The sequence below is a fragment of the Remersonia thermophila genome, chromosome 5, assembly GCF_042764415.1.
Source record: "Remersonia thermophila strain ATCC 22073 chromosome 5, whole genome shotgun sequence".
NCBI classification, from domain to species: Eukaryota; Fungi; Ascomycota; class Sordariomycetes; order Sordariales; family Chaetomiaceae; genus Remersonia; species Remersonia thermophila.
The window spans coordinates 408,231-434,389 of record NC_092221.1 but is presented as its reverse complement, the minus strand read 5'-3'; the positions used below and the strand labels follow the sequence as shown (position 1 = coordinate 434,389).

At 61.2% G+C, this 26,159-nt stretch overlaps 9 protein-coding genes across 9 annotated transcripts; 4 read left to right on the top strand and 5 right to left on the bottom strand.

Annotated features, from left to right (window-relative positions):
• Nucleotides 1-376: 376 nt before the first annotated feature.
• Nucleotides 377-1,345, bottom strand: VTJ83DRAFT_5350 (uncharacterized protein; the record flags this gene model as incomplete). Its single annotated transcript, XM_071011941.1, has 1 exon — nucleotides 377-1,345. One exon carries the CDS (start codon nucleotides 1,343-1,345, stop codon nucleotides 377-379), a length of 969 nt encoding a protein of 322 aa, XP_070864725.1.
• A 2,986-nt stretch (nucleotides 1,346-4,331) lies between these two features.
• On the top strand, nucleotides 4,332-5,504 carry VTJ83DRAFT_5349 (uncharacterized protein; the record flags this gene model as incomplete). The annotated part of the gene is made up of 4 exons (XM_071011939.1): nucleotides 4,332-4,436; nucleotides 4,502-4,731; nucleotides 4,804-5,075; nucleotides 5,179-5,504. 4 exons carry the CDS (start codon nucleotides 4,332-4,334, stop codon nucleotides 5,502-5,504), a joined length of 933 nt encoding a protein of 310 aa, XP_070864724.1.
• A 2,219-nt stretch (nucleotides 5,505-7,723) lies between these two features.
• On the top strand, nucleotides 7,724-8,532 carry VTJ83DRAFT_5348 (uncharacterized protein; the record flags this gene model as incomplete). Its single annotated transcript, XM_071011938.1, has 3 exons — nucleotides 7,724-7,756; nucleotides 7,844-8,287; nucleotides 8,374-8,532. 3 exons carry the CDS (start codon nucleotides 7,724-7,726, stop codon nucleotides 8,530-8,532), a joined length of 636 nt encoding a protein of 211 aa, XP_070864723.1.
• A 569-nt stretch (nucleotides 8,533-9,101) lies between these two features.
• Nucleotides 9,102-10,515, bottom strand: VTJ83DRAFT_5347 (uncharacterized protein; the record flags this gene model as incomplete). The annotated part of the gene is made up of 3 exons (XM_071011937.1): nucleotides 9,102-9,752; nucleotides 10,009-10,058; nucleotides 10,104-10,515. The coding sequence occupies 3 exons, from the start codon at nucleotides 10,513-10,515 to the stop codon at nucleotides 9,102-9,104; spliced, it is 1,113 nt and encodes a 370-aa protein (XP_070864722.1).
• A 599-nt stretch (nucleotides 10,516-11,114) lies between these two features.
• On the top strand, nucleotides 11,115-13,494 carry VTJ83DRAFT_5346 (uncharacterized protein; the record flags this gene model as incomplete). Its single annotated transcript, XM_071011936.1, has 2 exons — nucleotides 11,115-13,227; nucleotides 13,361-13,494. The coding sequence occupies 2 exons, from the start codon at nucleotides 11,115-11,117 to the stop codon at nucleotides 13,492-13,494; spliced, it is 2,247 nt and encodes a 748-aa protein (XP_070864721.1).
• Nucleotides 13,495-14,109: 615 nt separating this feature from the next.
• On the bottom strand, nucleotides 14,110-14,674 carry VTJ83DRAFT_5345 (uncharacterized protein; the record flags this gene model as incomplete). The annotated part of the gene is made up of 3 exons (XM_071011935.1): nucleotides 14,110-14,271; nucleotides 14,440-14,508; nucleotides 14,627-14,674. The coding sequence occupies 3 exons, from the start codon at nucleotides 14,672-14,674 to the stop codon at nucleotides 14,110-14,112; spliced, it is 279 nt and encodes a 92-aa protein (XP_070864720.1).
• A 3,608-nt stretch (nucleotides 14,675-18,282) lies between these two features.
• Nucleotides 18,283-19,466, bottom strand: VTJ83DRAFT_5344 (uncharacterized protein; the record flags this gene model as incomplete). Its single annotated transcript, XM_071011934.1, has 2 exons — nucleotides 18,283-19,209; nucleotides 19,359-19,466. The coding sequence occupies 2 exons, from the start codon at nucleotides 19,464-19,466 to the stop codon at nucleotides 18,283-18,285; spliced, it is 1,035 nt and encodes a 344-aa protein (XP_070864719.1).
• A 2,740-nt stretch (nucleotides 19,467-22,206) lies between these two features.
• VTJ83DRAFT_5343 (uncharacterized protein) lies at nucleotides 22,207-23,584 on the top strand (the record flags this gene model as incomplete). Its single annotated transcript, XM_071011933.1, has 3 exons — nucleotides 22,207-22,252; nucleotides 22,429-23,208; nucleotides 23,277-23,584. 3 exons carry the CDS (start codon nucleotides 22,207-22,209, stop codon nucleotides 23,582-23,584), a joined length of 1,134 nt encoding a protein of 377 aa, XP_070864718.1.
• A 504-nt stretch (nucleotides 23,585-24,088) lies between these two features.
• Nucleotides 24,089-25,040, bottom strand: VTJ83DRAFT_5342 (uncharacterized protein; the record flags this gene model as incomplete). Its single annotated transcript, XM_071011932.1, has 2 exons — nucleotides 24,089-24,765; nucleotides 24,980-25,040. The coding sequence occupies 2 exons, from the start codon at nucleotides 25,038-25,040 to the stop codon at nucleotides 24,089-24,091; spliced, it is 738 nt and encodes a 245-aa protein (XP_070864717.1).
• Between the last annotated feature and the right edge of the window lie 1,119 nt (nucleotides 25,041-26,159).

Here is a 26,159-nt window from a genome sequence, read left to right as displayed (position 1 = left end):
CTCATTCATCATCCGAGTTCCAACGTTGCGATGACAAGAAGATCACGTTTTTTTCAACCGAACCAACCACACTGGCGTTTTTCTTTTTCTTTATTTTCTTTTGTTTGGACAGGCGTACAGATGCGCACAAAAGATATCCTCTCTCTTTCTATCGGCCATGGGTATCTTTTTTTTTTTTTTTTTTTTCATTAGCATCATCATCTCTTGAGCATTCACCAAAGCGTTTAGTTTTCTTTTGTTTTTCCTTAGCATCTACAGACAGACATCATATTATATAGCCTGCCCATGTACATAGAGCGCAATGACCAAGAAGGATACACAAATACACACAGACTCTGGCTTCTCATGACAATCCTCCCCCCTATCCCGTTCCCTCTCAAAGCTTGCTCTCCACCCCCTTCTCCCCAACCCACTCCCCGTCCACCCCGACCTCCTGACAGCACAAGATAAACGTATCCTTCAGCGCCCCGACCCGGTGCTGCAAGTTCACCTCCTTGTACTCCGGGCTCGCCGCCATCGCCGCGAAGTGCTCGGCGCTCGGATAATGCACCCACGCGATCTCGTGCCACCCGTCCGCACCCGCCTCGCCCGCGATCTCCTCATCCCTCGGCCCAACCTGAGAGCCCGACGACGACGACGACGACGACGACGACGAAGGAGGAGAGGGGACGATCCGCCCGACGACCTTGACGTGGCCTCCGTACTTGGCCCCGACGCGCCTCGAGAACTCGGCGCCGTACCGCTTGTACGACTCGTGCGCCTCCTTGCCGGGGCGGAACTGCAGGAGGTTGAGCATCGACACGGGCCGGGAGCGCGCCGACCTTCCGACGGGCGAGCTGCGCCACTGGGACCACTCCGCCGAGTCGGCGTCGAGGAAGAAGTCGTTCTCGTCGGAGCTCGCAGCAACGGCGCTGCTGGCCTTGCCGGCGTTGCTGCTGCCGTTGCTGCCGTTGCTGCTGCTGCTGCTGCTGGGAATTGGGGCCTGCCCGGCGCGCTTGTACAGCTCCGCGTTGAGCTTGGCGTACCCCTCGAGCGCCTTGGCGCTGACGCCCGACGAGGCCGTCCACCGCGCCGCGACCAGTCCCGCCTCGGCGCGCAGGGGGGCCGGGATCCAGTCGCTGCTCGGCTCCTTGCCGTCCGGCCGGCGGAGGCCGACGAGCAGGTCCCAGCGGGTGTTGCGGCCTAGGAGGCGCGGCGCCGAGGTGCGGGTCGGGAGGACCATCCAGCGGAGGACGCGGGCCTGGAAGACGACGTGCGCATTGGGCTCGTCGTGGAGGGCGCGGAGGAGGGTGGAGGGGGCGGTGCCCGGGGTCAGGGAGACGAGGTGGAGATCAAAGAGGACCATGTTGGCGGATGGAGTTGGCAGGATGGGTTCGGAGATGGGAGCAGTGTATGCAGGATGAGGGCACCTGAGCAGAGACACAGTCGCGGTAATGAGGGCGATAGCGGTGATGGTTTGTAGGTTTCATGTCAAGTAATTAATTCATGTACTGTGTACATGAAGGATAGTTGGAGGTTGAATATCCAAGGACGTTATAGTGGGGATGCGGCTGAGGGGCCGGCTTGTAAGCCGAGGACCTCGGGCTTTTTAGTCGCTGCCACTAACCGTCGTAGCGGCTGCATAATAGTCAATAGGTAATAGTGTAAACTGTAGATAGCTCATAGGTACCTCTGGGATAGTCTACTAATACCTGAGAATGCATGTTGTAGGTCTTTCTATGAAAGAGCAATGTTCTACAACCTCGAGCAATGAATGCAACTGTGGTCTTTGTCGAGTTCTTCCCATCAGCCAACCTCTCATGACAATAGAGGGTCATGAGAACTTCATCATCATCTCGAACGTAGGCCACATTTGCGTCCAGGACTGAACTCTTAGATATGATAAGAATCCACTCGTGAAAGCACAACAAAACTTACACGGAAGTGCAGCTATTATATTTCCTGCAAGCCTCTTGTTTCTACCTGTCGGTCTAATTTTGTCTTTGTAATTATTTTTCCATTCTCTTTTCTTCTTTTTTCGTTTTTTCCTAGTCGAGTCAACATCCAACCCTCCAACCCCTGGCTTGTACAATGAATGGCTATTAGGTGTTACCGAATGACCAACATCTCTTCGCTCATAGACATGGCATATCACCGCGACTTCAATATCGTTGCCCTCTTCCACTCATCCCTGACCGCCACCAACACCCACACCGTCCACGTCAGCACCGCCAGCACTACATAGGCTATCTTCCAATCCCAACCTTCTTGGGCCGCCCAAATCCCAAGCCCCGCGTTGACGATGCCTGCCGTGATCATGCCCCTTCCATTCCACAGGTGAAGATACGACCAGATCTGCCTGCGCCGCAGCACCTTGAACCGCTGGTGATGCATGTGCCCCAGGAACGGCTGCGCAAACATCAACAAGGCCAGCACCACGCTGCCGATGCCAATGTGCCACATCGCCATGTAGTTTCTTGTCTGCTCGCCATCTCGTCAGCCGTTTTTCACCACCATCGTCATCCTCCATTCACATCACCACCCATCCCGGCGCAAAGCAAAGCCCATCGAACCACGAATACCACCAGCAGCGGGAATCCACTCACCACATCGATCCCCATATCCTGCACCACCAACACCGACTCCCCCGCGTACCCAGCGCACACCACGCACAGCACCACCCCCAAGGCCTGCACGACCCCGTGGCCCCACAGCGACGGCGCCCCGGGAGGGAGCACGCGCACCAGCACGCTGCCGAACGGGAACACCACCACGAACGCCACGAGCGCCACGACGCCGTGGACCGACCGCAGGTGCTTGGCGCGGAGCATGCCCTCGGCCTTGGTCATGCCTGGGCCTCTGCCTCCGGGGCCGCCAGCACCGCCGCCGGGGCCGTTGGGGCGGTGGCGGGAGGGCCGGCGCGCGGGAGGAGGAGAGGCCCGGCGGCCGAAAGGTCGGTCGAGGGAGCGGGCGGCGCGCCGGTGGTCCATGCTAGGGCGGATGACGTCGAGGTAACGTGGTTAGTGGTTTTGTCATCGACGCGCCGAACGAAGGGGTGGAGAGGACGGTGAATAAAAAGAAAAACAGGGGGACATGGTCGATGCTTACCGAAGAATGCGACGATGATGGCCGGCCAGGCCATGGCGAGCTGAGACAGTTTCATTCTGGATGGCTGTACTTTTGTAGACAAAGGCACAAATCAACCAAATACAAGGGGAGGGGGGAAAGGATGTGGGACGAAGATAGGTTATCGTCGGCGGCGGTGGTTGTGGTGGTGGTTTGTTGTTGTTGTTGTTGCTGCTGCTGCTGATGCTGCTGCTGTAGCTGATGATGATGTCCTTGTTGTAATATTGTTGCAATGCTGCTATTGTCGTCGTTGATGTTGTTGGTCGATGACAGTGGTAATGTGTTTGAATCGTCAAGGGGGAACATATTCAAAAGGAACCGTTTCTTTTACTATATAACCACAGGCTCCGTCCTTGGGTCACCCGCTTCGTCATCATTTTCAAACATCTAGCACGGGCAGAAAGGGGAGCGACCATTGCTGCACGGTCAGAGAACGCAAACAAAAGCTCGAGCGCAACCCTTAGCATAGACATGGAGGTCAGTGATCACCACCGTGCCCCCCCTTGACTACAGGACACCCTGAGCTCTGACCAAACATTCCACGTTGCTCTCAGCAGCCGAGGGTGTCTCACACCATGCTGTCGTCATGATGGTAAACACTATAAACCATTATGAGGGCTGATAGGGTAGCTTGTCTGACAAAGTTGATTCAGCTTGGCCTGTGTCTGGTCAAGTCGTCACATTCACATTACGACGCCATTCCGCCACGTACTGCACTTCATCATATGGGAAACGTAGGCGATCAACGATGCCACCAAGACCGTCATAGGAGGCTCATGTGCAGACCATGCGTCAAGCTTAGAAACCAAGGCAGCACCTCGGGGTATGCCGCATCGTTCGGACGTCCGCAATGGGGCGGGCGGAGTGTTTTTGGGTCCGGTCCCGCCTTGGGGGATGTTGGTGATGTAAGTGGGCGGAGGCATCCTGTGAGGGTTAATAGTGAATACGATGCGTTATTTCTTGGCGGGGCGCGGTAACAAACGAACCCTGACCGCCCGCGGATGAATCAGCAAAACAAGGTGGGCTACCATCCCAAAACGGAAATAACATATCTCCGCCAGCCGAGGGGCATGGCGTATAAGTGAGGGGGAATATGCACCACCACCTCAGACCACGCAGCGTGGGCCCTCTCTGCAGCCAACAAGGTCAACAAGACCCCGTGCAACACCCCCAAGAGCTTGTCTCACGAGATCCTCTGCAGGCCGAAATTTTTTTTTTTAAAAAAAATGACCGTCATTGCCGTCGCTGGAGGCGCCGGCAAGCTCGGCCGGGCCATCGTGGATGCGCTGCTTGCCCGGGGCAAACACACCGTCTTCGTCCTGTCTCGCCAGGTACGGTTCTCATCCTCACCAATGATGAGACTCTCGCGGATGTCATGAATAACCGGATTGCGCAGGCGTCCGAGGCCAAAGAGAAGGAGATCGGCGCGCGCATCCTGGCCGCACCCTACGACAACGTCGACGCCCTGACCTCGCTTCTCGAGGACAACAAGATCGAGCTCGTCATCTCGACCCTCGATCTCAGCCAGAGCCAGGATCCCGAGGTCAACCTCATCCAGGCCGCCGACAAGTCCGCCGTCACACGGCGCTTCATCCCCAGCTCCTGGGCCATCAAGTACACTCCGGAGTACGCACCTCGGCGTCCTTTCTTGCGTCTTGTCTTGCGGAAATGATGAGCTGCTAAACCGCCGCGTATTAGAGTGGCAAAGATCTTCCCCCTGTCCAACAGCAAGCTGGCCGTGTTCAAAATCATCGAGGGCACCTCTCTCGAGTGGACCGCCGTCACCAACGGCTTCTTCGCCGACTACTTCTTCGCGCCCAAGGTCCCTTCGTACCAGCCGCCCATGGCGGTCGTCATCGACATCGCGCACAACACGGCCGCCGTGCCCGGGTCGGGCGACGTGCCCGTCGTGTTCACCCACACCTGGGACATTGCCCAGTTCGTGGCGGCCCTGGTGGATGTCCCCAAGTGTACGTCTAGCCGCCTCCCTGCATCCAAGGACGCAGGACACAGCATCGGGGAAACACAGCTAACCAAGGCGCACCCACCCCCCACGGGCGCAACGCTTCTTAGGGGAACGCGACTCGTACATCATCGGCGACCGCCTGACCTGGAACGAGTTTGTGCGCCTCGCCGAGGAGGCCAAGGGCGTCAAGTTTACGGTCACGACCGACGACCTCGAGACGCTGCGGGCGGGCCGTATCACCGAGCTCCCCTCGCACCCGAGCGTGTATCCCTGGCTTCCCAAGCCGGTGCTGCAGAGCTTCTTTGCGTCGTTCAGCCTCATGTTTGAGGAGGGCGTGTTCAACTTCCGGCCGGAGCGCACGCTGAATGACGAGTTCCCGGAGATCAAGGCCAGGACGATCAAGGAGCTGTTGGAGACGGCTTGGAAGGAGTGAAGGCGAGGGAGGCGGGCTCGGGATACCATGATTCTGCTTGTTCATTGTGCACCGGGTTCCAACGCAGAGGGGCGCCGAGGAGATGCTTTCTCTCGTTCTGCTCCTCCATCACGTCCCCCCAAGTGCCTCATGTGAACGTGAACTGCCGTCCTCCTCCGGCTTCCACCGTCCAAATCTCAGGTTGGTTCAGGGGCAAGGAGGGAAGGGCGACATGATGGGTCCAGAAGAGAGACAAGACAATGATTACCTTTGCGAACGGCCGGATCGACGCGGTTCTCGGGGTTGCCAAAGGCGAACTCGTCGGGGATTGGGGATTTGCAGCGTGGATGGTTAGAGAGGCTGGAGGTGGTTTCGGTCGATCCGTGGGTTCCTGAACCAGGGTATTACCGTGTGGGTTCGAAGAGAGGAGGAGGAGGTGATGATTGATCCAGAGGAGCACCCAGGTGATTAGTGTACAGGAAGCGACAGCTCAACGCCAAAAAGGCCATGTTTGTCGACAGGCAGTCCTTCTTGACTTGAGAGCCTCGACGACGGACGAGCTGAGGTGGGACAAGGCTGCAGGAATCCCTCGTCCTTCCGACCCCTGCATTCATGTCAAGGGTTATTCAATCCCGGCGGAGATGACCTGCGATGGCGTTCTCACTGTTTCGCCAGCGCGGCGATTGCTCTACAGGAGACAGGAACTCGGGGTTGTTGAATTTCCCAAGGGAGACTGTATGATGATAGCTGAAGGAATGCTGGTGTTGGTCTTGAGAGAGTTTGGGTTCCCTGCCGCTCGGAAGAGAACCTGAAGAGGCAATTGGCTAACACGCTGGTGGGTGTACGTGCTGTAACTAGTTCGTTATGTATGAATGTGACATCTTCACGTGCCTATCGAAGCACCTGGGTAGGTACGTATCTACCTGTATGCAGGCAAGATCAAGATGAATGCCGGTACGCAGGTATGTACGGTAATTACAGTACAAGACTGCGTCCCTGTATCGTTCAACCTGTTGCCTCATATTTTTTATTTACGCTTTCTTATCACGAATAACCGGACCGTCTCCCATGGCTGCCTTGCAGCAGCGGTGAGGGGGTGGTTGACACTGCGGAGGTCCCCGGGGGGTTGGAGGGGGTGTTACACGATAAGATAACAATACAAAAAGGCAAAAGTCAACATATGCATGTTCTGCGCTAGAGAAAAGCCAGAGAGCGGAAAAAAGCGCACAATGCGCCTCGTTCCAACCAGGACCGGCGCTGGTGATGCAGATGCGACCCGGACCTGACCTGACTCGCGCCCGACCCTCCTCTGCTCAACCTGCGGGCGGTTCGTGCATAAGGAAGTCTGCATATTCTCCGATCTGGTTATTGGAGGTGCTCAGATGAACGGCACAGGACGGGAGCGAACGTGTGGAGCCGGCGTTCCAATACTTGTATGTACGATACAAGCAACCTGGGAGGCAAAGAGAGAGAGAGAGAGCTACTATAGAGATGACCACGTTCCTGGAAAACCAAAACAAAAAAAAAAAAAAAAAAAAAAAAAAAAAAAAAAAAAAAAAGACGTTTCTTTCCTGACCTACCTTGAACCTAGGTACCTTGACCTACCTTGACCTATTACCGGACCCAGCAGGGCACCTCAGCGTGCAAGGTTTTGGGACAGGGCTGCCCATGATTCGGTGACGGTTCCGGCACCTGCCCGTAACGTGCGGCGAGCAGGCTAGATCCCCCCACTTCTCGGTCCGGGACTCCACTGCGGGGCGTTTTCGGCGCCCGCCGACGACAGCGGGGCTTGGTGGGGTCATGGGCGTCCGAAGATTTTCTGGTTTCCTTAAACCCGGGACGCATCCTTCTTTTGCCCACCTCTCGCCCGCCAGTGCTTGACAACCTGATATTGTTCTTTTTCTTGTCAGCACCGGAGGATTGGAACAAACGGGACGGTTCAGTTCGGATCCGGCCAGGCCCCAAGTCGTCTCATCGGTAGGCTATTCCGGGGCTCCGTTCGGGTTCCACGTCTTGCTGAAAGCCGAGCGTTTCCGGCCCAGGGCTGACCTCTCACGCGCAGAGTAACTACTTACAACGTCACACCGAGCCACCACCACCACCACACCTTCACCAGATACCTTACACAGACAATCGGTTTACACGGCCTCATCTCGTCACACGCACACACAGACACATACACACATACACACCCACACATACACTCATATACTTACCTACACACCACCACCACCGTCAAAATGGTCCGCAAAATCTACGTCACGTACAACGATGTAAGCAGCCACACCCCAAACCACCCCGGACTTACACACACAAAAAAAAAAAAAAAAAAACCCTCCTAACCTCATGATGATCACCAGGTGCACAAGCTGTGCCAAGAGTCGGCCCCTCACATCCTGGACAAGTTCAAGCCCCAGCTCATGATCGCCATCGGCGGCGGCGGCTTCATCCCGGCCCGCATCCTGCGCTCGTTCCTCAAGACGCCCGGCAGCCCCAACATCCCCATCCAGGCCATCGGCCTGTCCCTGTACGAGAAGCTGCCCTCCAAGCGCGCCAACGACAACGACGACGACGACATGGTCGAGGAGGCCGGCACCCAGGTCACGCGGACGCAGTGGCTCGACATGTCGACGCTCGGCGAGATGAGCAACCTGGTCGGCAAGCGGGTCCTGATCGTCGACGAGGTGGACGACACGCGCACCACGCTCGAGTACGCCGTGCGCGAGCTGCAAAAGGACGTCGAGGAGGCGCGCGCCAAGATTGGCAGCGACGCAAAGACCGAGTTTTCCATCTTTGTGCTTCACGTGAGTGTTCCTCGGTTTCACTCCGCGGTTCCTCTTCCTCGGCGCTCCGGGACGGCGCAATGGCTGACGGCTCGTTCCACCGGCAGAACAAGGACAAGCAAAAGAAGGGCCACCTCCCCGACGACATCCTCCACGGCCGCTACCTCGCCGCCCGCACCGTCGGCGACGAGTGGATCTGCTACCCCTGGGAGGCGGGCGACATCGACCAGCACGACAAGAACGCCGAGGACGCGAGCAAGGCCTAGACGCAAGGGGCTAGCTAGCCAGTCGTTGGGAAGAGCAAATAAAAAAAAAGAAAAAAAAGGAAAAGGCTCGCGCGCGTGGGTGGGAGGTAGGGTGTGTGTGCGTAGTGGTTATATTTCTTTTTCCAAGTCGGCGCTGAAGGTTTGACGAGGCAAAGGAAGGGCTAGGAATAGATCCGGGCGTTGGGGACATTTGGAACTGGGACGGCGGACGGCATGGGTGTTGGAGAGGGAGAGAGAGAGAGAGAGTGGTATTTTGAGACAGACAAGAACAAACTCTCCGCAGAGGCCCTTGGTTCGGACCGCATGCAAAATGATGCCACGCACATCACACACCCCCGGGCGTCCAGATTCAGACTGCCTGGTCCCTTCGAATTGTATAATCATACTGTACGAGGTTGCGCTTCATTGCTTTGGCAGGCTGATCCGGCTAGAGAAAAGTCCAAGATTGTGCAAGTTTAAGGCAGGTATACCTAATCATACAGGCTCCATCCCAGATATATATGTATAAATCTATATATACATGCATCACTTACCCTCTCTCTTCGTCTCTCTCCTCCATGTCGAGGGGGTCATGGCCGCCCTTCGACCTTCCCGCCGTCCCCTCCCTCTTGCAGTTTCCTCTCTCTCATCTTCTTTTCATGCTTCATAAACTCTCGAATCCCGACCGGCACGTGCTTATACAGCTCATCCTCGTCCCAACCGCCCGGCCCCTTTCCCGCATCCTCCTCCACCGTCCTCTCTTCCTCCTCGATCGCCGTCCCCCCCTCACGATCCGCCACCTCGTCATGCACCCCCATCTTCATCCCTTTTCCCCTCTCCACCGCCTCCACGCTCGCCTCCGTGACCCCGACCTCCTCGCTCACCGCCTCCGCCTCCTGCACTCCTCCGCTGCCACCACCACCACCACCACCACCACCACTACCACTACCGCTACCGCCGCCCTGCTCCTTCCGCGTCCTCGTCCGCCGCTCCACCTCCGCCATGGCCGCCGCCCACTCCTCCATTTCGTCCCGGTACCGCTCCCAGACGCAGTCGACGCAGCTGCTCATGCAGCAGTTGTCGGGCTCCTCGGGCTTCGGGGGCACGCGCACGCCGGCGACGACGCGGCTGCGCGAGGCGCGGAGGAGGGATTGGCGGTACTCGTCGTCGGCGGGGAGGGAGGAGCCGGCGCCGCTTAGGCGGGAGGCGAAGACGATTCCGCCGCGGATGCTGCTGCGGGCCTGGGAGGAGGAAAGGGAGGTGTTAGCGCGGGGGTGGGAAGCGGATGCAACGATGACGACGGCGGTGGTGGTGGTTTTGCGAAGCGTGATCGGAATTGGTGGGTTGGCAGGGGGGTTGGGTTGTAATAAGTCCTCGGGTGGGAGGGAAAAAAAAAAAAAAAAAAAAAAGGAGGACAGTGTAGGGCACCGAGGGGAAGGACAGGAAGGAAATGGGCGTGATACGGAACGGCGGTGGTGGCGGAGGAAGAGGTCAAACGAACTTGGCCTTGGAGGAGAAGGAGGAAGAAGAAGAAGAGGTGGTGGTGGCTGGGTCGTCCTATTCGGCCTTGGCCTTGCGCGGGCGGCCGGGACGCTTCTTCTCTTCGGGGGCGGCCGCGGCGGACTTGTCCTCGGCGGGCTCGGCTACCTTTTCGGCGGGCTTCTCGGCGGGCTTCTCGGCCTGCTTCTCGGCCTGCTTGGCAGGCTCAGGGGCCTTTTCGGGGGCCTTCTCGGGCGCCGGCTTGGTCTGCTTCGGCTCCGGGGCGGCGGGCTTGGGCGCCGGGGCGGGCTCGGCCGGCTTCGGGGCGGCGGGGGCTGCTTGGGTCTTGGAGGAGTGGCTGGGAAGGCTGGAGCGCAGGATGGACTCGTAAAAGGGCCCGACGGGGTGGATCTGCTCCGAGGGGTTGCTGGCGATGATGGGGACGACGGGCCGAGGGGCGCCGTGGCTGGCCATGCCCCGCGAGAGAATGCGCGCCGGCTTGGCGCTGACAAGAGCTCGCCTCATGGTTGCTGGGACCTTGTTTGAATTATAGTTGGGGCTTTGTCCGGGAGAACGCGGCGACCTCAACGGTATGCGTCGTGGTGGGTTTCTGGTTTGTAAAGTTTGTAAATCGGGCGACGGGAGTGAGCGACAAAAAAAGTCAAGCCCGGTTCATCGGTTGTTACCGGACAATGGGGAGTTTGGACGGTTTTTCGGAAGCATTTTTGGGTTGATGGTTACATAAGGTAAGGTACCTTACCGAGCCGGTAATGAGAAATGTGGGGCCGGCGCCGAAGTCCCGTTCCCGCGCGCGGGCGCTGTGGCGTCATTCCCGAGGAGTTACACAGTACTATACACAGTACGTACCGTGGTACTCTGCTATAACAGCACATGCACGTGCGAGAGCACGGTGTCACACTGTGTTGTGTTACTGTCCCGTCGCTAACCCGCCGGCAGCCCCGAGCGATGCAAGCGTCGTCGCAATCCAAACAAAACACCGCCCGATCCCATATACGCATACCCCCCCCAAACGCGTCGTCGCGACGGCCTTCTTTTTTTGAGAGGACGGGCACAACCCGGATTTCTCGCCATGATCCCCTAGTTCCCGCACCAATTGAACCTCCATGGAGACCTCGGCGCCAAAACGGCGCAGAACCTCGCCTCGCACCGCCGTGGCCGTGCACCCCGACCAACCCTCCTCCGCCTCCACCACCACGGCCCTCCGAGATGCCCCTCGTCGCGTCGGCTCCTCGCCCTCCCGCCCCTCGTTTGCCTCTCCGACCCGCGCCAGCCTGGAGCGACACAACCCCGAGGTCCTGCGCCGACGCGAGAGCCAGCCCCGGCGCTTGCGCTCCTCGCCCGATGCGCCCCCCGCCGCGTCGCGTCCCACCACCCCCGACAGCACCGTCAGCCTGGCGAGGGCCATGCGCACGCAGCTGGATCTTGGATCCGGCGCCAGCGACGCCATGCCTTCCTTGCCGGATCACAGCGGAGGAAGCATCCTGCGGTCGCCCGCACGACGGCTCGGCGGCCTGACGCCGTCGCGACCCCCGCCGAGGCCGCTCCCGCCGCCCGCCCCCGAGGTCGACGATGAGCTGCTCAAGGTCATCACGGGCCGCGTGGCCGCGAGGAACCTAGGCGTGCTGCCGGACGTCGTGATCCCCGAGCCCGAGCTGCCGCCCACCCCGGAGCGCCCGGATCCTGTCGTGAGCACGCCGCCCTCGGGCATCCACGCCACGCCCTCGCGACGTGGCAAGCGGGCCAGGGACCGGGCCAAGAGCTCATCGCCGCTCAAACAACCCCCGGCGCGACCTCCCGGCATGCCATCCAAAAGGCCGGCCCTTGCGGCCGCCGAGGAGCTTAAAGGCCCCTCCCCGCCGCCGCCACCCACGACGGCCGAGCTGCGCGGCCTCGCCCCGCCCGACCCGGACGCCGACAAGAAGAAGCTCCGCGACTCGCTCCTGGCCGAGATCCGCGACCTCGAACGCGACCTCGACATCGCGGCCCGCGAAAACGAGCGCCTCCGCCAGGCCCGCCTGGCTCGCCGGGAACCTTCTCCGCCGCCCAACGCCGACCAAATCCTCCGCCTCCTCGGCCGTCACGCCCTCCCTCCGGACGCCGCCAACCCGGACCCGCCCACCGCGGTCGAGCCCTGGCTCGCCTCGGCCCTCAACCCCATCGCCTTCCTCCCCTTTGGCAAACCCAACTCCCAGCCCAACCTGTCCAGCACCACCGCCACCACCAAGGACCCCCCTCCCGACCTCCCGCCACCCATCTCCCACCACCCCATTCCTCTCTCCGCCAGCGAAGCCCTGCCGTACCTCCAGGTCTTTACTCCTCTCGTCTTCACCGCGTACGTGTCCCCCCTCCCGCCCTCCCCGTCCGACGACGGCCGTCTGCTGCAGCAGCACGCCATCACGGCCTCCTCCGCCGCCCCGCGCGGCCTCTTCTCGGCGCGCATCGACATGACGGTCGACACGCGCACCATGGCCGTCACGCGCCTCGCCGTGCCCAAGCTCGACCCCGCCGCCGAGCCCGAGCTGCGGCCCTTGATCGACCGGATCGCCGGCGAGGGCAGCGTGTACCACCCCGCTGCTGCTGCTGCTGCTGCTGCTGCGGACGGCGGCAAGACGTCAGCGACGCTGCACAGCAGCGCGCTGCGCAACAACGTCGGCGTTCTTACCTGGGCCATGGGCGCGTGGCTCCGCGTCGCCGTGCAGCGGGCTCGGGTCTGGCGGGCGCTGGAGCGGGAGGTCGGGGCCGGGGAGGAGGCGGTGCGGGCGATGGTGGCGAGGCAGCGGGAGAAGAAGAGGCGGGTCGCGGCGCAGCTGAGGAGGAAGAACCGGAGGAAGAGGTTGCTTGGCGATGGGAACGCGAGGAGGGGTGGTGGTGGTGGTGGTGGGGAGAAAAACGAGGAGGATGGCGAGGCGGGGGAGGAGGAAGAGGAAGAGGGGTCGTTGCTGTCCACCACGGATGGCAGCGTCAAGGCTGACAAGGCGGAAACGGCGGCGGATCTGCTGCCCTACACGGGCAGGACCAAGATGGATCTCGAGATACCCGTCCTGGCCGCCGCGGCGACAAGGACGAGCGGCAGGGGCGGCGGCAAAGGTCAACGAAACCCGGCGGGGGACGCCGGCAAGGAGGCGTCGGCGCTGCGGGTGCAGTGGCGCATCGTGTTTGACTGGACCGGCGAGGCCAAGAGCGAGATTGGCATCCTCGTGGGCGTGCCGGGCAAGTGTAAGTGCCTTCATCCTCTCGCCCCTCGTCATCCCTTGATTTTCGCCACCCATCCATCCCCCTTTCGCCTCGGGGTGGTTCCTGCGAGCCCACCCGGACGGTATCGTTGCTAACATGGCACCGGCCATCCCAGGGCATCGCCACGACGAACGCGGCCGGCTGGCTGGCCTGCCCAAGCTATTCGACGAGCTCCTCCGCGCCGGCGAGGACCCGCTGGATGCGGTCCGGACGGTCGTGTGCTTGCTGGCGGGGGAGGAGAGGGCTTGAAAAAAAAAAAAAAATTAACCCTTCCTGATGGTGACGTGACGATGGGAGCCCATGGCTCTTACTGCTGGCCGTTGGAGTAGGATTTGGACGCAGGTCTTGTTCGGGGTTGCGTGCGGTTAGGGAGAGCTCGGGCCGCGGAAACGCGACCGTCCATGTTTGCGTGCCTTGGCGCTTGGAAAGGGGCGCTCCATGATACCACCAAGAGGAGACATGTCGAACAGGAATATTTCATAGGACGCCGTCGCGTTCTTAGCCACCTAGAGGAAACCATGGATACGACACCTAGAGAGCCCGGAATGGCTTGTTGGTCTGCGTGGCGGCTTGGTTTCTCCTCTGGGCTCAGCCCGTTCGTCCTCGCCACCGTGGGTTTTGCGTTTTGCATAGGGATCGGGGACGACGACGGTCCCCGGCAGACGAGAGTGCAGATGGTTCTCTCTATTTTTGACGACAGCAAGGCGGAAAACCCCCCATCAACCGAAATCAGGTGCCCAGGTTTTGACGTGCAATCGTACAGCACAACCCACCCAACCCAACCCAACCCAACCCAACTCTTCCCTTGCTTCTTCCCTGCGTATTTCTGCACCCATGGCTCGCTCGCTCCCACACGCCGTGGCTTTAATCGACATCCACGCCCTTGGTCCGCAGGTCCGCCTTGGCCTGCTTGATCTCCTCCATCAGCTCGGCGTACGCCTCGGGCGTGTCGCGGAAGGTGAGCATGCCCCAGCCGAGGCGGAACAGGAGCCACGCGCCGAACGAGACGAGGAACCAGAAGGGAAGCTGTTTGTTTGGGTTTGTTTTCCGCGTCAGAAATCGTCCGGGACCGGCGCTCGTTGTTGTTTCTTCTCCTGCTCTCCCCCATCTCCAACAAAAAGGGGGGAACAAAAAAAAAAAGGCACAAGCCCGAGATAGGCAAAGCGGGCCAGAGATGCAATGGGAACGACGTACCACGGGGACAATGTCTCGTTGCACAAACGCGGGAAGCGGGATCAGCTCGAGGTAGAGGGAGAGGTAGAGCTGGTTGGTTGGGCAAGCCCATGCGTTAGTCGTCGTTTGCGGAGTTGGTCGTGGCGGTCGGCGTCGCGATGGATTCCCCGGAGCCGGGAGCTTCCTTGGGGCAAGCGGGAACACATACCGAGCTCACGAGGAGCGCGATGGAAATGGTCTGCTGGGCGCGGGTCATGGCGGGCTACCGGTAGCGTATGCGTGTGTGTCTGCGGCTGAGGGAAAAAGGGGTCTTTTTGTGTCGGGCTGGGGACGAGCACGAGGACAAGCGGAGGGAACGGAATGCGATGCGATGCGATGCGATGCGATGCGATGGTGTTGATGGGGTTGAAGGGGGCGAGGGGAGGGCTCTGCGACGGTCGCTATTATCGGGAAGTCTATGGTTGTCTGTCAACAACTGGCCAGCCAATTGGCCATCTGGGACGGCAAGCTGTACGAACCGGCAGCGCTGGGGGGGGGGGGGGGGAGGGAGGAGGGTATTGCTGGCGTACGTCGTGGATGGAGATAGTAAGTTAGTTTGTCGAGCGTCGGCCCGGTGGAAAAGACCAGATCGTCACTTTTGGGGGGGGGGGGGGGGGAAGAGAGGACATGACATCGCCAAGGGAGCGAGCGAGACCCGACGCATGCACGCACGCAACCCACGCGCGCGCCGCGTCGCATCGCATCGCACCTCGGCAGGAAGAGGGTTAGGGTTCTTCTAGAGGTTCTGGGCACCCTGGGAAAAGCTAGGGTTACGACCAATGTCCCCTGTCGAGCACGGCTGTCATGACTCGGGCCCTACTTACGCAGTACACGGGACGTGTGTGGTTCACGGGTGTTTGGGGGGGGAAATCAATCAACCTGTCAATCCAGCCTCGCAATTCTTGTTCGAGCCGTTGCCAACCTTGCTGGTACCGTACCGTGATGGAGTCTCATCCGATAACTAACTCTCTACTGCAGATCTCGTGTCGGGGTGTTGAGCAAAGAGGGAACGCTCCACGGCCCATCGCTACATGCGCATGCTGCGTACGCAGTCTGTACTACTTACTGTCCACCACCCCCGACGTAGGTTCTCATGTGCGCTCGCCGTCAAAAGACACACGACCTCCTCCATGCGTACCACTGTGTACTGCGTATACACTTGTGGAGATGTCGTGAGACACGTTGATGCAGGAGCGCAGCCTAGGCGGTTGCCTGGCAACCTGTCAGGGGGCAAGTCAACAAACATCGCTTCCAGGCAACACCATGAACCATGGTTGCGATCGATGCAAGCCATTCGCTGCTGCTGCTGCCGGTCCTGGACAGCATAATTGTTACACAGTATGCAAGACATCAAATGCTTCATGTTCAAACCTCGGTGGTCGTCCATCCTTCCGCTTGTGCATCACCTCATGCCCGCCTGCGTTCCCCTCTCCCGCAGGGTCGCCCAGCTACTCCTCCGCCCTCTCCACAGACGCACACCACCCCAAACCCATGACTCCCGCCACCAGCCTCGCCGCGCCCAAATACCACCCTGGCACCACCACGGTCAGCACTTTGATCAGCGCCGTCACCATCAGGCCGATCACCGCCACCTCCAAAAGAAACCTTGTCCTCCCCAGTCGCAGCTCCGCAAACCGCCCCAAGCTCCCAGCACGGCGAACAGCGTGGTCCCATCGTCTGCGGCCGAGCCCCATGCTGCCAACGTGTCGGGAATATGCCGAAGCAGCAGCAGCAGCATCGGCAGCATCGGCAGCGGCACCCACAATCGTAGCATCGCCGCCTCGTAGCCGCAGACCTGCCGCCTCGCCGCCTGCCGCCCACCCGTCGGCCGCCGCGCGCCCGGAAAGCCTGCGGGATTCTCGCTCGGCACGGCGAATGGCGCTCTCCCAAGCCGTCTCCATCTCTCCGCCGCCGTGCCCAGCCTCGGACCCGTCGTAGCCAGACCAATCCTCGTACCCAAACCGCGGCGACGTCCCGAGCCCGGGACCATCCGCCGCGACGCCGTCTTCTCCTCCTCCTCCTCCTCCTCCGCGAAGCCGAACCCCACCGCCGCCGCCGCCGCCGCCGCCGCCACGTACGCCACGTACGCCACGTCCGGCACGCCGGCGCGGCCGGGGCGGCTCGGCGTCGGGTCCCGCCCGCGCGGCGGCGACGGCCAGGCTGATCTTTTCCGCAACGGCGATGACCAGCAGGCACGTGATCCCCACGTAGAGGACGTTGACCATCAGCGCCACGACCCGGGCGACCACGTCCAGCGGGTCGGGGATGCGGCTCAGCAGGCGGACAGGGTCCAGATCGGGGCTGTTTTCAGGGCTCGGTGCCTGCAGCGGTTGCGATGCGAGGATGGGTTGGGGCCGCGCGATGGTCGCGGAGGAGGCCGCGGCGGGGGCGGTGGCAGGAACGGGCAGGCCGCTGTCCCGAGAGCGGGCGGTCGTGGAGGGCCGAGCATGCCGCTCATCCCGGTGCCGGCGATCCGGGACGGACGAGCCATCACGCCGGCATTCGCACGAGGGATCCGACGCCAACGTCGCCGCCTCTCCTGGCCTCGCGTCCGGCAACTTGCTCGCGCCCCTTCCTTCTCGATCCCTGCCGACCTCCATCTCCACCCCCAACCCCATCTCCGCCGCCCCCGCCCCGGTGAGACCCAGGCCCAGCAGCCCAACCGTCCGATTCGCGAGCCCCTCGCTCCGCGCCAGCACCCACCGGACGAACCTCTCCATCGCTGACGCAACGCCGTCCCGCCAATCCGGGCCCGCGTCGGAGAGCAACCTGTCCTCCGCCGGAGTCCAAGAGAGGCACGCCTCCACGGTCGCAAAAGACGCCGCCGTGGCCGCGGAGACGCCCTCGGTCCGGGGCATGGACGCGGCGAGCACGGCAGACGGCCCGGCGTGGGACGTGGGGCTGGCGGTATGCATCGGGCCCAGGACGGACGTGGCGGGCAGGACAGCATCGCCAAGCTGGCTGACGTCGGTCCCTGTCCCGGACGTACCCGCCATCTTTGTCGCGGACGTGACCGTGGCCGGGATGGCGGCGAGCGTGTGGATGCGTGGGGATAGGCGGCGTCGCAGTTTCGCACGGGCGTGGGCACGTCGGGAGCAGTCCAACTTGGTGCGTGTGAGGGGAGCCAGGAAGAAACGGGGAACGGGGTGTTGGGGGAAAACCAATGTGCCGAGTAAACAATACGTCTGCAAGAAAGACGTGTTGAACCGTTCGGCGAGAACGGGTCGATGCTCGAGCACACGGAGGGCATGCTCGCGAGACGCGAGGATGGGTCATGACGTGGTGGGCGGGAATGGCACTGGAAGACTGCAACCACAGGCGGGCGACGACAGGCGCAGTCGACTTGACCAGCTTCCTCAGGGCCTTTCTCCTTGGCTGGCAACGACCGCCTGCCCTACCTGGGCCGCTCACCATGGCAGCCCATCGACACAAGCTGAGCACGCCTGCCCTCGAGGCATCTCTACAAGGAGAGGTCCAAAGACCGAACCGTTTCATGAATTGGGCCGGGGTCGTTTTTTGTTCCTACAGCCCAGCCACGGCCAACATCGTCCCTGTCCCTATGCCTGCTTACTCCCTAGTGCCCAAGTGCCATCCATTCCGTCCATACAGCATCCGACAATTCCCTGCAACGACAGCCATGGATATCAGAAAGCAACAAAAACGAAAACAGCAAGGTACTTCTGGTGATTCTTCCACAAAAAAAAAAAAAAAAAACGCCCAACACCCTGCCTGGTTCCCACCTGAACGCCTTCCCTCGTCCGTCGTCCGCAACCCGCCAAAAAAATCCCAAAAACGCGCTCAATGCCAAGGGCCGCATTCCTCGCCTTAGGAAATAATAATGTGATTAAAGTGCCCCGGCTGCTTGTTTCTGCACTTTTCGCAGTCCGCCCTGTACCCAATGCTAAAGGTCCTCGTCATGCCGGGCTGCAGCGGGGTCCACGAGTTGAGCGTGTGCTTGGACCGCGTGTGCCCCCTGCGCGGCGGGGACATGCCCTCGACGTCCATGCCGCCGTTGCTGCTGGCTCCGCTGCCGCTGCGGCCGTGTCTGTCCGTCCCCGGCGTGCTGTCACGCCGGCTGAGGGCCGAGCCCGTCCGCGCGGGCAGCTCGGCGATGAGGGGGTGCTCGTGGGTGATTTGGTTCAAGGGGTCGCCGTTGCCGCCATGATAGGACGGCGGGGAGGGTGTCAAGGAGCATGCGTCAAGCGCCATGCCTCCCTGGCTGTCCTCGGGACCGCACTCGCTGATGGGGGAGGGCAGACGCCGGTTCTCGGCAAGGCTGTTCCAGTCGGCGGCGGCTGCGGTTGGGGCGCCTGCCATCCCGCCGGGGCCCAACCGCGCCCCGGTGGGCTCTTCCGGCGTGGTCGCGAGCACGTCGCCGGCCATGGCGGCCCGGCCGTTCCATCCGTGGCCGCGGACCTGGGCGGCGAAGCTGCACTGGATCGGCGTCGGGATGCGGCCCGCGGTGTTGGCTGCGGCGTAGAAGGGGCCCGCAGCCGTGCCGGTTGGCGGACTAGCAGGCTGGCCCACAGGCTCCGACGTGTCCATCATGTCCATGTCGCAATCCGACATCGCGGCCGCGGCCGGCACGAGCTCGGGCTCGTCGGCCCACATGCCCTCTTGAACCGGTTCCTGCGGTGTAACGACTCGCGGGGCGGGCGTCGGATACGTCGGGTTCAGCAGCGGGAAGTTCAGCTGTTCGTTCCATCGCTGGGACATCGGGGATGTCCTGACGGGGAGGGATTGGAGGCGCTTCTGGAAATGGGCGTTAGACGAGCGCTTCTCTTTGTCGCACACCGCATCCCGATCCCGGCCAGGAAAGCCAAAGCCGCATGCGCCTGCGGCCCGAGGGTCGTCCGAGGCGGGGACATCTGGATATCGCCACGGGCAGAACGCTCACTTACGCTCCGATGCTCGATGAATCCCACCGGGAAACCCGAGGGCCCTTCATCTTCCTCGTCTCGGGACCTCTTGCGGTGGAGAGAAGGGGCGGTAGGGTTGAGGAACATCATGGTCGCGGTCCAACGGACCGGACGGCGGATTGCGTGGTGAGGCGGAATGGGAGGAGGGTCTGTCAAAGTTGGCGATCCGTCACCGAGCGATGGGTGCCACGGATGTCCTTCTGGAGGCAACCATGGAAAGGTGGAGGGAATCGCCCTGGGTCGCTTCGATAGGCGGGTCTTGACGAACAAAGCGGGCAACGCCAAAGGCCGGGTGAGAGAAAGGATTCGAATTCGATGGTTCCCCCCGTCACAGCGACGCTGTCTGACCTGACCTCGTCAAGAGACGGGAGCCAAAGGTTCCAAGCCGAAGGTCCAAGCCGAGACGGGGCGAGAGGGGAGAGGGGAGAGAGAGAGAGAGAGGTTGTGCAGGTTGTCAAGATACGGAAAGGCAGCAGCAGCAGCCGCCGCTGCTGCTGAGGAGTGGGGCGAGGCCTCTCTGGCTCGCTGCCCGTGAGGCAGGTGGAGAAAGCCTGGGGCTGGATTGGATCGGTCAGCCCTCTTGCCGAGACCGCTGTGCCGGGACGGGCCTTGGCAGACGCGGGGATAGGGGCCCGCACAAGGGGGTGGTCCCAGTTGTGCACTTTGCGACGCTTCTTCTTGAAGCTTGTACCGATGATGTCTTTTGCAATTTCCAGGTATCTGCCAACGTCGTGTACGCCACCTACGTAGGACCTGGAAGCTCTGTGGTAGATGGTCGGGCGCCTATCTCAAGGGTCAATTCTTATGGGGAGACTTATCTACGATAACTATACAGTCGAAAGCGAGGGAGAGCATCCGAGATCTTCCCGATGTCGCGTCCCCGCCCTGCTTGTTTGACCTAGAGCGGTCGCAGCCCCGATGATTGGCGATTGACAGGCTCATCCAGGTCGGAACCCATGCGAGCAGGGGCCCGCGCTCGCAAAGGACGACCTGCAGAGACTTGGACAACCTGTGAGCCTCGCAAGCTCCGACCAGCCTTCATGCCTCGCTAGCATCGTGGCCGAGTTGGGCTTTTCCTGTGCTGTGCACCCATGCAAACAGGACGGGTCTCAAGACCGAGGCGGCTTTTTGGCTCAGTCGTGCCCTCAGCCTGGCATGCAGCAAGGGCTGGAGGATAGGTGCTGGGGTTGCAGCGGTGCGGTGTGGAGACGGCTTCCCCAGGACAAGCCTCGAGGTCCGTTTCAGACGTGCTTCAAGATACCCTCACCCACAAAGAATCTCTTCCGTGCGTTGATGACGGCAGTCTCTGTCATCACCAGAGCCCACCGAGGCCTTCGTCACGTTGCCCACTTCGGCGGCTGGACCAGGGCGTCCCCAAGGGTGCCCTTCATGAGAGGTCGAAGCTGGGCTGGTTCGCGGACGGTGGAGGTAGTTATACACCACAAGCAGAGAGCGTGCTGGCATGACCGGATGCTGTCCGCATGGTTCGTGTCAAAGATGCGATCCACCTCGGACGTGCAGACGAGACGGGACGGCCGATTGGCAGGCAGGCAGGTCTCGTTTACGGGGTGAAGACCATATACACTGCCCCAACGCCGACCTCTGGAAGGCCATGTCCTTCCGCTGACTCAACCGCATGCTCCTCGGCATGCATGGCCTGGAATCGCTGCTACAGTAAGACGGGAGCAGTCTCGCTCCGCCATTGCGTGTCGGCCGTTCCCATCGCCGGCGCCAGACATGGCGGATACCACTGTGGGATGGTACCTTGCCGTAGCACGGTGCCAGCGAGGCTGGGGCGCTACACAAATCGTCTGGTTCGACGCAATGTCAACAAACGTGTGCGTCCCAGCAGGGTCGAGGCAAATCCGTCGTAGAATCACGGCGAGGCCGGATCGAGCCAATGGTTGTTGCTCCATGGAACCTCCATCGCGGGTTCACATGGGTCTCGCACGAGCCATCGTTGTCGTACGGCCTTCCAGGTTACACAGACATGTACTATACTGCGTAGCAACTAGGTGAAGTACTGCGTACGCCGCACATGGGTGCTTTCAATTGCACGGCCTGCCATTTGCCAATGGGTGGTTCAACGCACGTTGCCAAGCCGGCCCTCAAGGCGGTGAAGCGGGAAACGGGCAGAACCGCCAGACCAGGGAGAAATTTTGACCCCTCCCCCACGTTGGCTGGGTCATGGGCCGCAACCTTTGACAGAGAGGACAAGATGACAGCAATTGAAGGGCGTTGAAGCGTCAGAGACAGATGCGTGGGAGACAAGATGAGAAAACAATGCGAGGCCGGCTTTCCTGCATGCCACGCCACGCCATGCCCGTACCAAGCTGGAAAGAGTCGCCATTACGGCGGGTTCCAGTTCTTTCCGGGCGACCGGGGCCGCTCCTGTGTGCAACTGCGATGTCGCTTCCTGCCCAATGTGCCGCCGGTCCGATTCCCCCAAAAGGACAAGGGGACCTGAGTCACTTTGATCCTCGACGGATATATCCTCTTCCACCAGCACCACGTCCAAGCTTCTCGGACTTTTCTCCTCCTGACTCACGACCGTTGCTCGCTGGATCCAACCCAATCATCACCACCTCCGCATCCCTAACAACCTAGAATCAGTTTCTAGTTCTTGTATCCCAGTGTATCGTTTCTAGATCATCTCGGGACTTATATCCTCCTGTTTACCCCCCTGGCCGGGCCATCCCCCCTCCCCCTGGGCCGTAACCTAAACCTCTCTCCCGCACGCGGCCTGTGTGCTTTGCTCCCATTATCCTAAAATTCCATTCTTGAGGGTCCCCCCCGAAAAAAAAAAAAAAAAAAAGAAAAATCCCCAAAAATGCCTGGAGTCGAAGCGACGCCGCTGAAGGCCGATGACATGCGAGGTGAGCTTTGATCTGCAACCATCCACGGCATCTCCACGGTATTCCGTGCACCGCGGGTCTCCGGAAGTTTGCGCAATTGTCGATTCTGTTGCCGCCAATTTTTTTTTTTCTGTTCCCTCGGCGTATTCTGGACCGAGGCTTTCCCATGACGATCGCTAACCACGCCTTCGATATAGTGCTGGGGCAGGACCCCCTCATTCCGCCGGCCCTGCTCATCTCGGAGATCCCCATGCCCGAGCAGGCGCTCCAGACGGTCGTCAAGGGCCGTAGGGACGCCGTGAGCGTCATCATGGGCCGGAGCGACCGCCTCCTCGTCATCGTCGGCCCCTGCTCCATCCACGATCCTGCGACCGCCATCGAGTACTGCCAGCGCCTCAAGGCCCTCTCGGACAAGCTGCAGGACGACCTGGTGATCATCATGCGCGCCTACCTCGAGAAGCCGCGCACGACGGTCGGCTGGAAGGGCCTGATCAACGATCCGGATATCGACAACAGCTTCAATATCAACAAGGGCCTCCGCGTCTCGCGCAAGCTGTTCTGCGACCTCACCTCGACCGGCATGCCCATCGCCTCCGAGATGCTCGACACCATTTCCCCCCAGTTCCTGGCCGACTTCATCTCGGTGGGCGCCATCGGCGCCCGCACCACCGAGAGCCAGCTGCACCGCGAGCTGGCCTCGGGCCTGTCCTTCCCTGTCGGCTTCAAGAACGGCACCGACGGCAGCCTCGGCGTCGCCATTGACGCCATCGGCGCCGCCGCCGCCAAGCACCACTTCATGGGCGTCACGAAGCAGGGCCTGGCGGCCATCACGCGGACCAAGGGCAACGAGCACGGCTTTGTCATTCTCCGCGGCGGCTCCAAGGGTACCAACTACGACCGGGACAGCATCCAGGAGGCCAAGAAGGCGCTGATCGCCAAGGGCCAGAAGCTGGCCATCATGGTGGATTGCTCGCACGGTGAGTGCCGGCGCAACAAGACGGGAGCGGCGCGCGTGCGGACCCGTGGCTAACGCTTGGCGACTTAGGCAACTCCAACAAGGACCACCGCAACCAGCCCAAGGTGGCCAAGGCGATCGCCGACCAGCTCCGCGAAGGCGAGAGGGCCATCATCGGCGTCATGATCGAGTCCAACATCAACGAGGGCAACCAGAAGGTGCCCCCAGAGGGCCGATCGGCCCTGAAGAAGGGCGTCAGCATCACGGACGCCTGCATCAACTGGGAGTCGACGGTTGAGGTGCTCGAGGATCTGGCCGCGGCTGTTCGGGAGCGCAGGAAGCTTCTTGCGGGGACCGTGAACAGCTCTCCCAAGACGACCCTCCTGGAGGAGGAGTAGAAGCGCTCCTCGGCCGGGTTCGAGATGGCGAAGGGGTGTTTGTAAGACGAGCTGAGCTGAGCTCATTTGGGCGTCGGGGACACGAGATGGCTGTAATGATGTGTGATGTTTTTTTGGCTGGCCGGTTTGGGAGAGCATCGTTATCCGTCCTCGCGGCTGGGAGGGGATAGAAAAATAGGGTTAGGTTTCTAAAAAGAAACAAAAAAGACATTTTCAACCAGGGCGCGCGTCTCGTTTCCGGCTTCTACTCGATATGGCATCCTCGATCAAGTACCTGTTCCATCGAACCCGGCCTTGTTACACTCGACGAAGAAGGGTAGTGAATGTATGGTGCCTAGTGTACATTCCCTTGGAGTAAGGTAGATCCTCTTTTTTCTCTCTCTCTTTTCTTTGTTGCTTGTTTTCGAGACCCTTAGAATCCCGTGCTCCTCTCTCCATCGTTTGCGAACCCGAAACGATCCATTGTACAAACATGGCTATCAACCATGATGCTTGCCTGCATTATTATCCCGTGCCTCTCCCACCATGCACGCCATGATCCCCGTCTCTCAACGGATCGTAGGGCGCCGTGTCCCTTCCTGCCCGTCCTAGGAACCCCGTCCCTCTCCCCCTGCCATTCTCCCGCACCCCCATCCTCCCCGCGGGCGACGACGACGACGGCGGCGACGACGGATGACGGCCCCGCCCGCCCCGCCGCTTCGCCGAGCCCACGACCTGCCTGACGCCGGCCCACCCGAGCAGCCCGCCCGTGGCCAGCAAGAAGCACCAGACGATGGCGCGGTCCTTGTGGCTGTCCCGCTGGAAGCACGACGTCTTGATGTCCTTTTCGTCGACGCCCTTGCAGATGGGAAGGTTGTACTTGAGGCAGAAGGCGCGGGAGCACTGCTGGCACGAGTTGGTGGGCTCCCGCTCGAAGAGGGGGATGCCGTGCGCCGGGCGGCGGGGGTTGGCGCGGGCCGGGGAGGTGGAGTCGGAGGCCGGGGAGGTGCTGGTTGTGGTTGTGGTTGAGGTGGAGGAGGACGAGGACGAGGAAGAAGTGGAAGATGTGGTGGACAAGGAGGAGGAGGACTGTTTTGGCGGCGGTCGTTGCAGCGGCGGGGGGTTGGGGTCGCCGTGCTGCGGGCCCAAGGGGATGATGGTGGAGTTTTGGCCGCACGTGCATTTGCAGAAGGAGGGGAGGGCTGGAGAGACGAGAAGCGAAGGTTAGCCCGTTGGTTCCGCGCTCGGGGTCGTCGCGGAGGACGCGCGCCCGGGGCCGTCCCGTCGTTGGAGACGGCTGCGCCATCTCCCCCCCCCCCCCCCCCCCGGGCGGGCATGCCTCCGTCGGCCGGCCTCCGGGGGGGTGCGGGTTACGGAGGACGGACGAGGACGGGACGGGGAGGGCATGTCACTCACATGCGCTGGCTACCGCCGCGAGGACGGCGAGCAGGAGGAGAGCGAGGTGCATTCGCGCCATGGTGGGTTGTCCGTCCCTGGTCGCGTTGGAAGGTGGGCGCTGCTCCCGATGCAGCGCACGCAACGCCAGCGGAGATGTCGTCGGCGATCGAAGCCACCGAGTCGTCCACCAGCTCCAGCCTCTCCCAGCGATGCGAGCCCCGGCTGGCGATGGGCGGAGAGCGCCATTGGCTGGAGGGCGGGCTTGGCAGCCTGCCCATGCGCTGGCGCAGCGGATGCCCCGGCCCCGGCCCCGCCACAGCAACCTTGCTTGTCACTCGCCACGGCTCCACCACGCATCTCCCTGCCTGCCCGTGCTTGCTGCGAGAGGTCCATGTGGCTGCGAGCGCCTGCCATCACGCATGTGTGCACTGACCACATCGGCCGTCTATTTAATCGCGGGCGACCTCCCCATCATCTTCCACCTCTTCTCTTCCTTTTCTTTCCTCGCCCTTCGGGGCATTTGGTCAATTTGAAACGATACAGAGAAGATTAGCATGGCCCCTGCACTAAGGATGACACGCTACTCAAAGAGACGCTACCAATTTTTTTTTCGCTGTGATCGCGGCCTTGCGTCGCGCCATGGAGAAGAAAAACGCACGGGTGGACTGGACGCGACGAGATTGAGGGGGGGATGTGGTTGATCTGTATGAAGCGCGCGAGGCGCTCGCTCGTCTTGTCGGATTCAACAACATCACTTTTTCAGACAAACTCTGCGCGTGCCATCAAGCAAGCGGTATGGATAGGAAGATTGCCCTTTTTTCGCCAAGTAGTTGGATTTGTCGGGTTCGTTTGGGGGGCGGAAGGGGGAGCATCAGAGAGATATGTCGACACACCAACCAACAACACTCAGGCGGCATCATTACAACACGCTCATCTCTCAGGGTTCCCTAGCATCTCATGTTCTTTCACAGCGTGTCGATGGTTTGTGTTCATCGCGAAAGTGTGTCGCGCTGGCGGCGAGGGTGTGACGGAAGGATGGCTTGGACGGCTTGGACAGCCTGCGAAGAAAAGGTCGACTGTGTCAGTCGGGAGTGTATCGTGAGCAGGAGGGGAGAGGGGAGGGGACAGAACCGGCGGGTTTGATGGCCCCAAGAGTTGGTCACTGGGATTCGAGGCTAAGAGGGGGCGTGGGCTGTAT